Source organism: Macaca thibetana, chromosome 2 (assembly GCF_024542745.1).
Source record: "Macaca thibetana thibetana isolate TM-01 chromosome 2, ASM2454274v1, whole genome shotgun sequence".
Taxonomy (NCBI): Eukaryota; Metazoa; Chordata; class Mammalia; order Primates; family Cercopithecidae; genus Macaca; species Macaca thibetana.
The window spans coordinates 96,030,050-96,045,882 of NC_065579.1; the positions used below are offsets into that span (position 1 = coordinate 96,030,050).

Below are 15,833 nucleotides of genomic sequence, written 5' to 3' on the forward strand. Positions count from 1 at the left end.
TGGCTGGTGGCTACTACACTGGATAGTTCAACAAATCTGAAACTATCATCCATGACTTTTTAGTTCATAATCTTTATCCTCTTTCTTTATGAATCCTAAGAGAATTCATCCAACTGATCTTCAAATTCACTAACTCAGCTTCCTAAAGTATCCATCCTACTTATTACTGCAACTACTGAATAATTTAATTCAACAGTCATATTTTACATATTCAGAGGCTCTTTCTTCACAGCTCCTGAGCAACAAATGCCTGCTCTGATGATGCAGGGATATCCTCTAAAATGCTGGGACTTTGTCTTGGACTTTAAGTTCTCTCCCTTCTCCTACAGCTACTCCATCTCACTGGAGACCTTTTGCTCTGAGCCCTCAGAAGGAACTCCCATTTTTGAGATCCTAAGCCTTCTCATCTTCCTGGTGATACTGCCCTATATGCTCAATCTTTTAGATAAAAATCTACTCGTCACATCTCTGAGAACCAAGCTGGGTACCATTGGTAATTATATAGGTCACAATTCATTTATTTTAGTCCCCCCCCCGCCCCACCACAAAAAAAGGAAAAATTTAGACTTAGTAGCATTTTACTAGCAGCTCAGAGATCCAACAGTTTGCAGGAAATAGAGATGGAATTGCAAGCAAGGGAAATACAGTGAAATTAAATTAATCTCCACCCAGACACTATAAGGCCAGCTAGGAAACTATCCCAGCAATTGGCTACTGCAGTGAACGGCACAGAGAGGAAATTTTCCAGTTCTTCTTAAGGCTCCAAATACCAATTGGCTACTATAGTGGACAAGACAGAAATTTTTCCAATTCCTCTCAAAGCCCCAAATACCACACAACCCCAGCTTCAACTCTACAAAATCCCCTCTCCTTACCCCTTTACTTCCTTCAGGAGCTCTTGCTGTTGCCCCTAAAAGCCTTGGTTCTTTTCACCTATGCTGACTCTTGAGCCTCTTCCCAGATCAAGTGATAAAACTCCATTACCAATTAAGTGTAACATACATTAACAGAATAGGTAGAAAGTAATCTTTCATATGAAAACACTAAATTCAAGGTGAAAGGCCAGAAGAATTTGAATTTTGAATTGTAAGCTATGCTTTAACTAGGAAATACATTAGTCTATTAGACAGACTACAAGAAAACTAGCAATGAAAAAAGGCTTATTCAAAAACAAATGAAAGAATGATGAGCAGAGTTCACAAGCCTTGTTAACTCTGCTGTGCCATTTTAATGATGGACTACGTTGTAAATGTGCTGCTACGTTTAAGCCTAAAGGTCTGTTGAGGTGACAGTTTTAGAACGATTGCCACAATCCCACAGAGAAAAGTCAAGTGAAGATCAGTGAAAGCTGCATGTTCTAAATTACAGAATCAAGAACAGTATTTCTTGTCATTCATCACATTTAAGTAATAAAAGACTTTACCTCAACAACAGGAGTATTTTCCTGGAGCTCAGTTGTGTGCGAAGCCAGTAAACCAATCACCCGAGCAACCTTGGCCCGTCTGTAAATGGAGAGAAAACAGGCTCTGAAGATTCGGGGACCAAGGAAACTAATCCCAGCTAGTTACATTATGCAATGATGAGCATTAGATATAAGACTGTAAATTAAAAATTGAATGTGACAGGTCAGGCCCACACTCGTACATGTACACAGCCCAGAGAAACATATACATAGGGAGACACGAACTGTAATGTCCGCTGCAATACTGCAATAGCGACAAAATTTAAACAAGTTGTGGTTTAATAGCAAAAGGAAAAATAAGATTTTTTAAAATCTTTAACCAGAAAAGAGCAAAACAGTAATTAATCCTTTTATTGCTGAGTACAGAGGCATTTGGCTAAAGGTCTCTTTTCTACTTGTTAGAAGATCAGTGAGTTTCTATGCAAGTAGTAAATAATATCTGAACAGTAACATATCTGTATGTATTCAGTGTAACAGAAATTTTTACAATCAAAAGTTTTTAAAAATTGTACTATTTGCATAAACACTAGTTTTAATGAGGTGTTCTTTTAGCATCCAACAGAAAACTGAAGTTGATAAATTACTATTAATAAATCACATTCAGTGTGATTTGAAAAGACATTTCATGCAGAAAAATTAGTTTTGATTAGTTTTTTTCTAATTGAAACAAATAGTGAGTTGAAGAGAACTGCACTCTTATTTAGTGATGTCGGCATGTTGTCTGGGATAATCAGTATGTACCTTAGTCAGCTTTCATTTTTTACCATCTTAAAATAAACCTATGTGGTACCCATGGAGGAAAACAAATCAGACTCAGAGAAGTACTACAGGGAAAATGTCTGCATTATCACAACTCTAACATACAGAAATGATTCTTATAAATTTCAACACTTCTTAAATTGACCATTAAAATATCTTAACATATACAAATTAAAGAAGTCCTGGGCAATTGTAGAATTAGCATCCCACCTCTGAATAAAAAGATTATACTTTAAAAGTAGTCATTTTGAAAAATATCTGTAGGGCAATTGGAAAAGCCCTCCTCCCACCTCAACCCCCTAAGGAGCTGGGACTGTAGGCGTGCACCACCACACCCAGCTAAATTTTTTTACTTTTTGTAGAGATGGGGTCTCGCTATGATGCCCACGCTGGCCTTGAACTCCTGAAAAACAATCCTTCCATCTCAGCCTCCCAAAGTTCTGGGATTACAGGCTTGAGCCACTGCATCTGTCTATCTCTTTTCAAAGACAAGCTCAAAATACTTATGAAACACTTAACCATTTTTGAATTTATAAAAGTAAATACTGGCGACCAGATTTATTTAACTAAAATAAAAATGTATCAACATGCCAATTATTTTCCCTAATATGACCAAAAACAATTCCTATTAGAACAAGAGAAAACACACTACCTAAAAATCCTATACTTTTAAAACAGAAACTTTAAATCGCTTATGAATAGTCACTTTTTACCAAAATCCTAAATACAAGTATCACATACCCTATATACAACACCCTCACAATACAGGTTCCTTCTCAAAATTCAGGTTTTCTCAGGTCACCACTCTAGGTGCCCCCAGTGACTTGACACTGTACCTCAGAACCAACCCATCTCCATGACAGCATCTAAGGCAGCACTGTCTAACAAACCTTCGTGCCCTGACAGAAGTGTCCCACATCTGCACTGCTCCATACAGTATCCACTAGACATATGACTATCAAGCACATAAAATACGACACATGCAAGTAAGGAACAAAACATTTAATTTTTTTTTTTTTGAGACAGGTTCTCACCCTGTCACCCAAGCTAGAGTGCAATGGCACAACCTCCGCTCACTGCAATGCCTCCCACCCTCAAGCAATCCTCCCAACTCAGCCTCCCAAGTAGCAGGGACTATAGGTGTGCGACGCCACCCCTGCTAATTTTTGTATTTTTAGTAGAAACAGGGTTTCGCCATGTTGTCCAGGATGGTCTTGAACTCCTGAGCTCAAGTGATCTGCCCACCTCAGCCTCCCAAAGTGCTGGGATTACAGGCGTAAGCTATGGAATCTCGCCTTAATTTTTAATGTAAAAATTACCCCCACAGTTGAGGGTGAGGGAGACAGTATCCTGGGGTCATTACTCATCTTTCACGTGCCTGGTCCTGGTTACCTCATACGTAGGACCAATAACAATATGTACCTCATGTTGTTCTAAGAATCAAAGGAGATAATCCATGTGCAGAAAGTACCACTGTGTCTGACAATATGTGCTGAATGAGTAAGCTACTATCCATTTTTAATTTAAATAACCCGTATGAAGTTAATGGCTACCACATTAGAGCAAAACTAAACTTCTGTAGTTACTTATTCATTCATTTACTTGTTTATTATCTGTCTCCCCAATCAGCCCAGGAGATCCATGAAGGCAGGGTTGTATCCCCATCGCCACTGTAACACCGAGACAGTCTGTTGAATAAATATATCAACACGAAAAGCAAAATAACTAAACACATTAGTAGGAAAAAAGTGCATAAAAGTATGGCTGTACAAGGCAAACCAAAGGCAAACAGGATTTCCAATGTAAATCTCAGTAGAATTCAAGGCTAAACTCATGAGAAAAAGATTCCCTTTAAACTAAAAACCATCGCCAGGCACGGTGGCTCAGGCCTGTAATCCCAGCACTTTGGGAGGCTGAGGCGGGCAGATCACTTGAGGTCAGTAGTTTGAGACCAGTCTGACCAACATGGAGAAACCCCGTCTCTACTAAAAATACAAAATTAGCCGGGCGTGGTGATGTGTGCCTATAATCCCAGCTACTCGGGAGGCTGAGGCAGGAGAATTGCTTGAACCTGGGAGGCAAAGGTTGCGGTGAGCCAAGATCGCGTCATTGCACACCAGCCTGGGCTACAATAGCAATCTGTCTCAAAATAAAAATAAAAATAAAAATAAAAATAAAATAAAATAAAGAACTAAAAAGCGTATGACCTACAGAAGAAATAAAATGTGATTTTTTTTTTTTGAGAGGGAGCCTTGCTCTGTTACCCAGGCTGGAGTGTACTGAGTAGCACGATCTCGGCTCACTGCACCCTCTGCTTCCTGGGTTCAAGTCATTCTCCTGCCTCAGCCTCCCCAGTAGCTGGGATTACAGGTGCGCACCACCATGCCCAGCTAATTTTCGTATTTTTAGTAGAGACAGGGTTTCACCATGTTGGCCAGGCTGGTCTTGAACTCCTGACCTCGTGATCCACCCGCCTCAGCCTCCCAAAATGCTGAGATATAGGCATGAGCCACGGCGCCCAGCCTGGTGTGAATCTTTATACACCAAATAACAAAGCATGAAAAGTAAACCCATAGTAGTGGTATACTTCAATTTTTTTCTCTTCCAAGCAGAGAGAGAAGGCAACAATGAATACATTCATCAATACATTCACACATTCGAGCATCCTAAATAAAACTACAAAGTCAAACTAACAGATGTATCTATCAAAGTCTACACCCTACAGAGACTACTCTTACTCAGTGGGAGGCTGTATAAGATGTTGTCTAAGACTCTGGAATTCAAAGTCTTGGACCTGGCCCTGACCCCACCATTGGGGGCAAGGCAGACAGCACCCTGGGATAATTACTCATCTTTCATGTGCCTGGTAGGCACAACAAGCAGGAAATAATATGTACCTCATGCTGTTCTAAGAATCAGGAGATAATCCACATGTCATGACACAGAAATTACCATTGTGTCATGACAATTTGTGCTGAATGAGCAAGTCACTATTACTACATTATTCTTAATAGTTGACTACATTCATGGCATACATTAAAAATGATTTTATATTAGACCACAAAGATAAATTATTAGAATTCCCTAAAGCAGAAATTATAAAGGACTCATTTTGATGTAGTAAAAGGAGAAAAGTAAAAATAACAAATATAAAACAAAAAGCCTAAACACTTGGGAAGTTAGAAGCACTTCTGCTGGGCGCGGTGGCTCACGCCTGTAATCCCAGCACTTTGGGAGGCCGAGGTGGGCAGATCACTTGAGGTCAGAAGTTCGAGGCCAGCCTAGCCAACATGGTGAAACCCCATCTCTCCTAAAAAATACAAAAATTAGCTGGGTGTGGTGGTGGGTGCCTGCAATCCCAGCTACTCGGGAGGCTGAGGCAGGAGAATCGCTTGAACCCGGGAGGTGGAGGTTGCAGTGAGCCGAGATCGTGCCACTGCACTCCAGCCTGGGTGACGGAGTGAGACTCTGTCTCAAAAGAAAAAAAAGCACTTCTATATACCTTATACATCATATTAAAAAATGAAAACTTTGGCCGGGTAAAGTGGCTCACATCTGTAATCTCCAGCACTTTAGGAGGATGAGATGGAAGGATCACTAAGGCCAAGAGTTCAAGACCAGCCTGGCCAACAAAGTGAGACCCTGTCTCTACCAAAAAAAAAAAAAAGTTTTTAATTTAGCCAGGCATGGTGACATGCACCAGTAGTTCCATTCCAGCCTCAGGGACACAGTGAGATCCTATTTTTTTAGAGTGAGTCTCTGAAAATAATAATAAAATAAATAAATAAGGAAAAGAACAAATAAAAGGGAAAGGGAAAGAAAGTGTCCATAAATCATAATCAGGTAAGTAACACAGATCTAAACTTATGAGATATTCTCTGTCTTTAATGATTGCAGACTAAACACTTGACACTCACTTTTCTGATCCCTCTACAGTCTCTAAAATACAAGTTCTTTTTATTAAATGATAACTGGAAACAAAAAGGAGGGCTAAAATTGAACTAGAAAGTTTGAGAAAATCTCAGATGACATGCATAGATAGAATTAAGACTGACAGAGAACCAACAAAGGAATCCCCTGTCTAAGAACTACAGGTAGACAGATGTTCCCAAGGAAGCCTCAGGGACTTGGAACAAACTAAGACAGAAAGCAAGAATCAGCCACAGGACAATCATAAGATTATAACTGCACAAGGAACAATTGTGTCCTTGTACAAGAAACAGATGAGTCAATCAGGTCCTGCCTCTTTTCCATCACCCTTCCCTGGTACACAGAATAAACCCTGCAGACCTGGCCTCCTGGGTAAATGTGGAAATTGTTCCTACAGTGAGCAATCCACCTTGGGGTGGGACATAGGTATGGAAGTGGGAAGCAGAGACAGTGGTCTTCGAGATACTGAAACAGGGAAGGGGTTAAGTGAGGAAAGCCAACTCCACTCCAAATAAAAACCTACCCTGGCAATTGCAGAGGCCTCCAGCCTGCCTACCTGATCTTCGGTCAGCTAGAATTCCAAATTAAAGCCAACCAGTCAATAGGCCTCACCTACCCACATACCAACCCTTTATTTAAAGGAGAGGCTATTGGAGAAAGAGACTTAGGCAAGCATAAAGGAAACTCATATTGCCAACTTCTATACCAATCAATTTAATCATTTATTCATAATATAAACTAAGAACCAGAGATCACCAGGCATTTGAGAAATAAACAGCATTGAAAAGCAGGACCAAGGGCACGCCCAAGATGGCCGAATAGGAACAGCTCCAGCCTCCAGCTCCCAGTGTGAGTGACACAGAAGACGGGTGATTTCTGCATTTTCAACTGAGGTACCAGGTTCATCTCACTGGGGAGTGCCGGACAATCAGTGCTGGTCAGCTGCTGCAGCCCGACCAGCGAGAGCTGAAGCAGGGTGAGGCATTGCCTCACCTGGGAAGTGCAAGGGGGAAAGCAATCCCTTTTCCTAGCCAAGGGAAACTGAGACCCACAACACCTGGAAAATCGGGTAACTCCCACCCTAATACTGCACTTTACCAAGGGTCTTAGCAAACGGCACACTAGGAGATTATATCCCATACGCAGCCCTGAGGGTCCCACGCCCACGGAGCCTCCCTCATTGCTAGCACAGCAGTCTGCGATCTAAGTGCAAGGCAGCAGCGAAGCTGGGGGAGGGACACCCGCCATTGCTGAGGTTTAAGTAGGTAAACAAAGCCACCTGGAAGCTCGAATTGGGTGGAGCCCACTGCAGCTCATGGAGGCCGGCCTGCCTCTGTAGGCTCCTCCTCTGGGGACAGGGCATAGCTAAACAAAAAGCAGCAGAAACCTCGGCAGAGGTAAATGCCCCTGTCTGATAGCTTTGAAGAGAGCAGTGGATCTCCCAGCATGGAGGTTGAGATCTAAGAACGGACAGACTGCCTGCTCAAGTGGGTCCCTGACCCCTGAGTAGCCTAACTGGGAGACATCCTCCACTAGGTGCAGACAGACACCTCACACCTCACACGGTGGGGTACACCCCTGAGACAAAGCTTCCAGAGCAAGAATTAGACAGCAACACTCGCTGTTCAGCAATATTCTATCTTCTGCAGCCTCTGCTGCTGATACCCAGGCAAGCAGGGTCTGGAGTGGACCTCAAGCAAACTCCAACAGACCTACAGCTGAGGGTCCTGACTGTTAGAAGGAAAACTAACAAACAGAAAGGACACCCACACCAAAACCCCATCAGTACGTCACCATTATCAAAGACCAAAGGCAGATAAAACCACAAAGATGGGGAGAAAGCAGGGCAGAAAAGCTGGAAATTCAAAAAATAAGAGCGCATCTCCCCCTCCAAAGGAACGCAGCTCATCGCCAGCAGCGGAACAAAGCTGGATGGAGAATGACTTTGACGAGTTGAGACAAGAAGGCTTCAGTCGGTCAAACTTCTCAGAGTTAAAAGAGGAACTACGTAACCAGTGCAAAGAAACTAAAAACCTTGAAAAAAGAATGGATGAATGGATAACTAGAATAATCAATGCAGAAAAGACCTTAAAAGAACTGATAAGAGATGAAAACCATCACATGAGAAATATGTGACAAGTGCACAAGCTTCAGTAACTGACTCAATCAACTGGAAGAAAGAGTATCAGCGATTGAAGATCATATGAATGAAATGAAGCAAGAAGAGAAGTATGGAGAAAAAAGAGTAAAAAGAAATGAACAAAGCCTCCAAGAAGTATGGGATTACGTGAAAAGACCAAATCTACGTCTGAGTGGTGTACCTGAAAGTGAGGGGGAAAAAGGAACCAAGTTGGAAAACACTCTGCAGGATATCATCCAGGAGAACTTCCCCGACCTAGTAAGGCAGGCCAACATACAAATTCAGGAAATACAGAGAACGCCACAAAGATACTCCTCGAGAAGAGCAACTCCAAGATACATAATTGTCAGATTCACCAAAGTTGAAATGAAGGAAAAAATGTTAAGGGCAGCCAGAGAGAAAGGTCAGGTTACACACAAAGGGAAGCCCATCAGACTAACAGCAGATCTCTCGGCAGAAACTTTCCAACCCAGAAGAGAGTGGGAGCCAATATTCAACATTCTTAAAGAAAAGAATTTTCAACCAAGAATTTCATAGTCAGCCAAATTAAGTTTCATAAGTGAAGGAGAAATAAAATCCTTGACAGACAAGCAAATGCTTAGAGATTTTGTCACCACCAGGCCTGCCCTACAAGAGATCCTGAAGGAAGCACTAAACATGGAAAGCAACAACAGGTACTAGCCATTGCAAAAACATGTCAAAATGTAAAGTTCATCGATGCTAGGAAGAAACTGCATCAACTAGCGAGCAAAATAACCAGCTAATATCATAATGACAGGATCAAGTTCACATATAACAATATTAACCTTAAATGTAAATGGACTAAATGGTCTAATTAAAAGACACAGACTGGCAAATTGGATAGAGTCAAGACTCATCAGTTTGCTGTATTCAGGAGACCCATCTCACATGCAGAGACACACATAGGCTCAAAATAAAGGGATGGAGGAAGATCTACCAAGCAAATGGAAAACAAAAAAAAGCAGGGGTTGCAATCCTAGTCTCTGATAAAACAGACTTTAAACCATCAAAGATCAAAAGAGACATAGAAGGCCATTACATAATGGTAAAGGGATCAATTCATCAGGAAGAGCTACCTATCCTACATATATATGCACCCAATATAGGAGCACCCAGATTGACAAAGCAAGTCCTTAGAGACTTACAAAGAGACTTAGACTCCCATACAATAATAATGGGAGACTTTAACAGCCCACTGTCAACATTAGACAGATCAACGAGACAGAAAGTCAACAAGGATATCCAGGAATTAAACTCAACTCTGCACCAAGTGGACCTAATAGATATCTACAGAACTCTCCACCCCAAATCAACAGAATATACATTCTTCTCAGCACCACATCACACTTATTCCAAAACTGACCACATAGTTGGAAGTAAAGCACTCCTCAGCAAATGTAAAAGAACAGAAATTATAACAAACTGTCTCTCAGACCACAGTGCACTCAAACTAGAACTCAGGACTAAGAAAATCAAAACCACTCAACTACATGGAAACTGAATCAGACCAATTGTCCTATAGAACTGATGTTTACGGTCTGTTAAAATAAACATAGAAATTGACCCTCCTAGTCTTAAACCTCGAGAAAGTTACATTTGTCTTATCTGAGTTCCTTTCTTGGGAAACCAACCATCAGGCCTCCCAGATAGTTATCAAGGAACTGAAACTTAACAGATCACCACATCTGGACCATAAGATACCAGACCCCCTCACTCATCACAATTGCCCAATCAACTACCTGCTTCCTGTCAACCAACTCCTCTTCCTCACCCTTCCTAATTCCTGTTTTCCCATACATGGTTACATTCCTTCCCTGCTAAATAAACCCCTGGTTTTAGTCAGTTGAGGAGACAAATTTGAGACTGATCTCCCATCTCCTTAGCTGCAGCACCCAATTGAAGCCTTCTTCCCTAGCAATACTCATTGTCTCCGTGATTGGCTTTCTGTGCTGTAAGCAACAGGACCTAGACCAAACCCCTTGATGTTTCAGTAGCAATATGAGGCACTCACTACAAGCAAATTCACAAAGACAGAATAAGTAGAGTATAGGTTACCAGGACTGGGGAAGGGAAAAGGGAAGTTACTGTTTAATGGGTAAGGAGCTTCTGTTTAAGATGATGAAAAAGTTCTGGAAATGAATAGTGGTGAGGGTTATACAAAAATGAGAATGAACTAAACGCCACTGTACACATAAAAATGGCTAAAATGGTATGTTTTAAATTATGCATAATTTACAATTAACAAATTTTTTTAATTATAGTATTACTGTATGTGAATTATACCTCAAAGTTGACTGGCAAGGATAAAAGAATATACAATTTGATAAATACTCAATGTTGGAAGTTCTAACAAAAGGTATTTTAAACACACCGACTGGGATTATGTATTGATACAATTTTAATTTTTAAGAGTATTTCAGCAATTTTTCAGAAGTCACAAAAATATTTACTGCCTTCTATCGATTTGTTTTAATTCCATGAATCTTCCCTAAAGAGAAAAAGAAAAAGCAGACACAAAGATTTAATCTCAAAAATGTTCATCAAAATGTTGTTTACAACATAATACTATCCAAAAATAGTAAACCAAATGATCAGATATTCACAACATATAAAAAGTTTATCTTAAGTATTATGTATTTTATTTTTAAATGTTAATAACATTTAAAATACATAATACATATGTTACAGGGAAAACAAACATAAAATTATATCATGTGATTCTAATTTTTTACATGCAAAACAAAACTAAGGAATAAATATATCTACTTCAATAATAATTATCTCCCAGACTAAGTTAAGGACCCTTTACCATATGCTGTCAAGGTAATATAACCTGAGGTCAGAGAAAACCTCGCTGGAAGTGGCTTTGAATGGAGAAACAGAATAAAAGAGGATTCCTACCAGACAACTTGTCTACCTCAGTATCATTTTATTCAAATTAAAACTGTTTTACAATCAAACTTCAATTTTTAAAAGTGGGGGAAAAAAACAGTACGTGTGAATTTTGGTATCCAAGCAGATACTAAAACCAATCTCTGGGCTGATACAGAGGGATGACTGTACTTGGAAATGATCTGGAATGTCTGTTTTAAAATGTCAGCAGGGGGCACCCCGTTCAAGGATATAACACGTTTTAAATAAAAGTGCTTAAATAAATATCTCAGTGATTCATTTTTAATGAGCATACCATTAGCCTTCTCTAAGTATTAAATACTCAGCCATTACCTAAAAATCCTAGTTTCTATTACCAGATTTTACTTTGGGAGAGTAACATCAGAAGATGTATAGTAAGAATTACCCTTATTATTAAGCATTTTTTAAACTCCTATTGGTTCACCCATATTTCACCAGTATAGAAGAATAATTATTATCATACCACTGCCACAATTCACAAAATTCTTTCACCTCCATTTTTTCATGTGCCTGTCCTAACAATCATGAGATAAGCAAGCTTGATGATAATAACTACAACTTCTACAGCCCCAACCCCATTATAAATGAAATACCCACTAAGAATCAGGCACTGCACAAGGTATCTCATATATTTACCTCATTCAAAGTTGAACAATTACCAAAAATCTATGAAGTAGTTATCCCATCCCAATTTTACAGATGAGGAAACTGAGGCTCAGCAATTAAAAGTACTTGGTCCAGAAAGCAGATCTTTGATCCACACCTAGGTCTGTCTGAATCCTAAACCTATGCCATTTCCTTGTCCCAGCCACACTCCCCAGGAAGCAAAGATAGAGAAAAAGATAATCATTTGGCCAAGTCTTATTGGCAACCAGAACCGAGGGCCTTCTAACACTTGATTTACTATGCTTTTCACCTGGTATGTTGCTTCTATAAAAAGCAAGGACACTTCCTTCCATCAGGAGTTTATAAATCATAATCCCATTAGATTGTAAATAACATCTAGGGAAGCTATGTGCTACAAGAGGGAAAGATAAGGGTGGCCAAGGGAAACTTCGAGAAAGTATAACTAAATTAATACACAGGGATCAGGGTTTAAGTATTTTATAACCAATACTCAAAACAGTAACAGTGAGCCAGGCACAGTGGCTCACATCTGTAATCCTAACACTTTGGGAGTCAGAGATGGGAGAATCACTTGAGTCCAGGAGTTCAAAACCAGCCTGGGCAACATAGTGAGAGACCTTGTTTCTACGAAAATAAAAAAACAATAACAGTTAATAAAGTTTCCAGGAGTACCTTAGATAATCCCAGAATTGTATTTATAATATTAGGAGAAGGGCCATTTTTATTATTCTAAAATTTATAATTGGAATGCCCATAAAAATTGCCTATGAGTAGAGTCATCATTACATCAGAACAATTTAATAATTACTTAGGACTCTGTTTTTGATAAATATGTACGCTGTAACTACTTAATAAAGTCATGAAAAATAATTTTTAAAATATAAATGTTACTTACATATCCCAGTTTGGAGCTATCCTCAAATGCTGGATTAGCAATTGGAACTAGAATAAAAAATTTAAATGTAAAAAAAAGAAAAAATTAAAATGTAAAGTCACAAAACACAGAAAATGACAGCAAAGTTAACAGCCCAGGATTTTATAAAAAGGAAGTTTACATTGTACACCAAAAATGATATTTACTAAATTACAAAGGCACTAGTATATAAGATTAAAATAAAAACTAAGAACAGTACTTTTAGTTTCTCCTACCACTTTATATTCGCTAAATTACTGCCCTTACCTGACAGACACACACCAACTATCAAAAAGAGTAACCTTAATACTATCCTGGAAACAAATGAACTTAAATTTTTTCAAGCCAATTCCCAAATGAGGGACCACTATGGAAAACATCTCCGAACCACTGTAATTCCTTTCTGAGGATGACTTCAAAAACTCTGCCAATCGATGCTCAAACATGAGCCAAAAGAAACAAAAACCAAAAAAACTCTGACAAATTCCCTTGAGCTTACCAATAGACCAAGATAGTCCAAAAAGTAATATTCCCAGGGGAAGAGGAAAAAAAATGTCTTAGAGGATTGATGTCTTCCTTCAATGTTACATCAGAAACCTTGCAGTTTACCAGAGGACCCAGTAAAGGAACCAACACCCCCAACCCATTCCACGTGGGGAGTTCATTCCAGTCACTAATGAGAAGGTAAAAGGTCTTATGACATCACTTTTTTTTTTTTAATTTTATTTTTTTTTATTTTTTTGAGATGGAGTTTCACTCTTTTTGCCCAGGCTGGAGTTCAGTGGTGCGATCTCAGCTCACTGCAACCTCTGCCTCCCAGGTTCAAGTGATTCTCCTGCCTCAGCCTCCCAAGTAGCTGGGATTACAGGGGTGCACCACCACACCCAGCTAATTTTGTACTTTTAGTAGAGACAGGGTTTTGCCAGGTTGACCAGGCTGGTTTCAAACTCCTGACCTCAGGTGATACACCCACCTTGGCCTCCCAAAGTGCTGGGATTACAGGTATGAGCCACCACGCCCAGCCTGATTTCAGGTATTTTTTTAAAATCTTACAAGTTAACATAAAATGGAAACCTGAGTATTACAAACAAACACAGTTCAAAATCACCATCTACTCTCATCTACTTTAGGATCTAAGGATTAAACAGAGGATAATTTTCATAAACCTAAAATCGTGATAAATCAGTTTTTTCATGGTAGTTAAATCAAACTGATATTTCAGCACTTGTTTGAGTCTCTATAGAAACACAAATTAAAACGCATAAGGCATGTCACAAAGGCCTACCAGGGGGGAATGGAGGAGCCTGGTGGCCACCTCCTGCTGACCAGCCACCACGCACAAATAGCAAAGGAGATTCAGCTTGGCTCGGGAGGCCCCCATGCTCTTCTCAGTGGAGTCAATCTGCGAGCACACTTGTTGCAAAAAGTCATTCCAATCTTGGTCTTTCAGAAATAATAACTTATCCACTGCCATGGAAAGAAAATAATAAAAGTATGTATGATGAGAAAAAGAACTGCTGGAAACATTACATGAGAAATAAACATAGAATTACGACAGCTAAGATGAGGACAAACATTACACTGTCAAAACCAAAAATACTCCAAAGATGACACTACTTTTATTTGTCCTTCCATATTCCTAATCTCTGTATCTATCCATGGAAACTTTTTAACCACTTCAATGGAAAGCTATACTTTCAAAAAAAGCAGATGTCCTAAGCAGAACTGTCCCACAACCTACACCACAACAAAATGCAAACTTCAACACAACTGGAGTAAAAGACAAAAGAGCCTTGGTATAAATAAATCAACTCTCAAATATTGAGAAAAGCACAAATCCTACGGTTCTTAAAAAGTTCCAATAAAATTATTGTAAAAAAATAATGAGAATAACATGATAGCTAAAAATCACCTGAAATCCCTACCTCCAAATCCCTATACAAAAAAATGGCAAAATCTAGGAAATGTGATACCCCCTAAAATTAACATATTTTTGGCTGATCTCTATCTTTAGACAAAATAAATTATAAATATAATTTCCTAAATAACTCAAAGAAGAAAAGGGAAATAGTATTTCCATGTAATAATTCTCTAGGTTTGTGTAAATAGTCCTACTTGGCTCTGAAAGCACTATTAATAATACTTAGCTTCAAAAACATCCTTCTGCACAGTTTCTTTTTTGTTTTTATCAGTAATTAAGTTGATCGATATAAACCCTTAGCTGGTTTATTTAAACCTAAATATATTTTAAATTTACTTCAAATCATAGATTCTACTCTAGCCACGATGAATAATTTTCCCCAAATCAAGTTTAACAGCTTAAAATATAATTTGTTAAACAAAAAAACCAGTTTAAAGTATGTAAAAATTTCTGATGGTCACCCTAAGTAAGACTTTCGTTAGCTCAACAGAAATGTAATAATTATCCCTTAAGTATCTCCACTCCCATACCACCTCCACAGTCATGAACCACCTAGTCCCATTCTCAAATGTCCTGGTCCCTCCAATAGAATCCCAATCCTTCATTGTTGTCCCCAAACCTGTACACCTACACCAGCCATAAATGGTGGAAATTCAACCAGCTCTAAGAAGTAAAGGGAAGAGAAGACCTCCTACCCACTCTACAGGAAAACCAGTCCAGATCTACAGGAATCTCCCTACCCAGAAGAGAACAGGGCAGCCCAGACTCAGCTAAGAAATGTCAACAGATGGCACAAATGAATTACAGATTGTTTACAATTCGTATAACACTGCCCCAAGAATATAGGCAATTGTCAAGACAAAATAAATTTAGTTATTCACATACAAATATTCTATTTGCAAATAAATTTCATATTTGTATCTGTATACAAATAGTGTACATGTTTGATAAGTCCTTTATGATCCTACCTGAATATGCTGGTAGATGCAATATTTTTGTATCAAATTTAACTGGTGGCTGTTTCATTATCTGTGGTTAAAAAAAAAAAAAAAAGCTTTTGAGACAATTTTTAAGATGGATATCTATCTCCTTATATGTCCCTTGTGTCAGATAATAAATCAATGAGGACAAAAAAGAATGTGTAAAA

At 39.0% G+C, this 15,833-nt stretch overlaps 1 protein-coding gene and 1 pseudogene across 7 annotated transcripts in view; one reads left to right on the forward strand and one right to left on the reverse strand.

The window, feature by feature from the left end:
• Positions 1–15,833, reverse strand: part of ULK4 (unc-51 like kinase 4) — a 709,752-nt gene that overhangs the window by 621,508 nt on the left and 72,411 nt on the right. For all 7 annotated transcript variants that reach the window (XM_050780350.1, XM_050780346.1, XM_050780348.1 and 4 more), the window contains 4 exons: positions 15,655–15,715; positions 14,051–14,232; positions 12,748–12,794; positions 1,424–1,502 (listed from right to left, as the gene is read on the reverse strand). In XM_050780350.1, coding sequence (XP_050636307.1) covers positions 1,424–1,502; positions 12,748–12,794; positions 14,051–14,232; positions 15,655–15,715 — 369 coding nt within the window. The remainder of the gene's footprint in view (positions 1–1,423; positions 1,503–12,747; positions 12,795–14,050; positions 14,233–15,654; positions 15,716–15,833) is intronic.
• Positions 1–15,833, forward strand: part of LOC126948533 (cytochrome c oxidase subunit 2-like) — a 281,739-nt pseudogene that overhangs the window by 5,722 nt on the left and 260,184 nt on the right.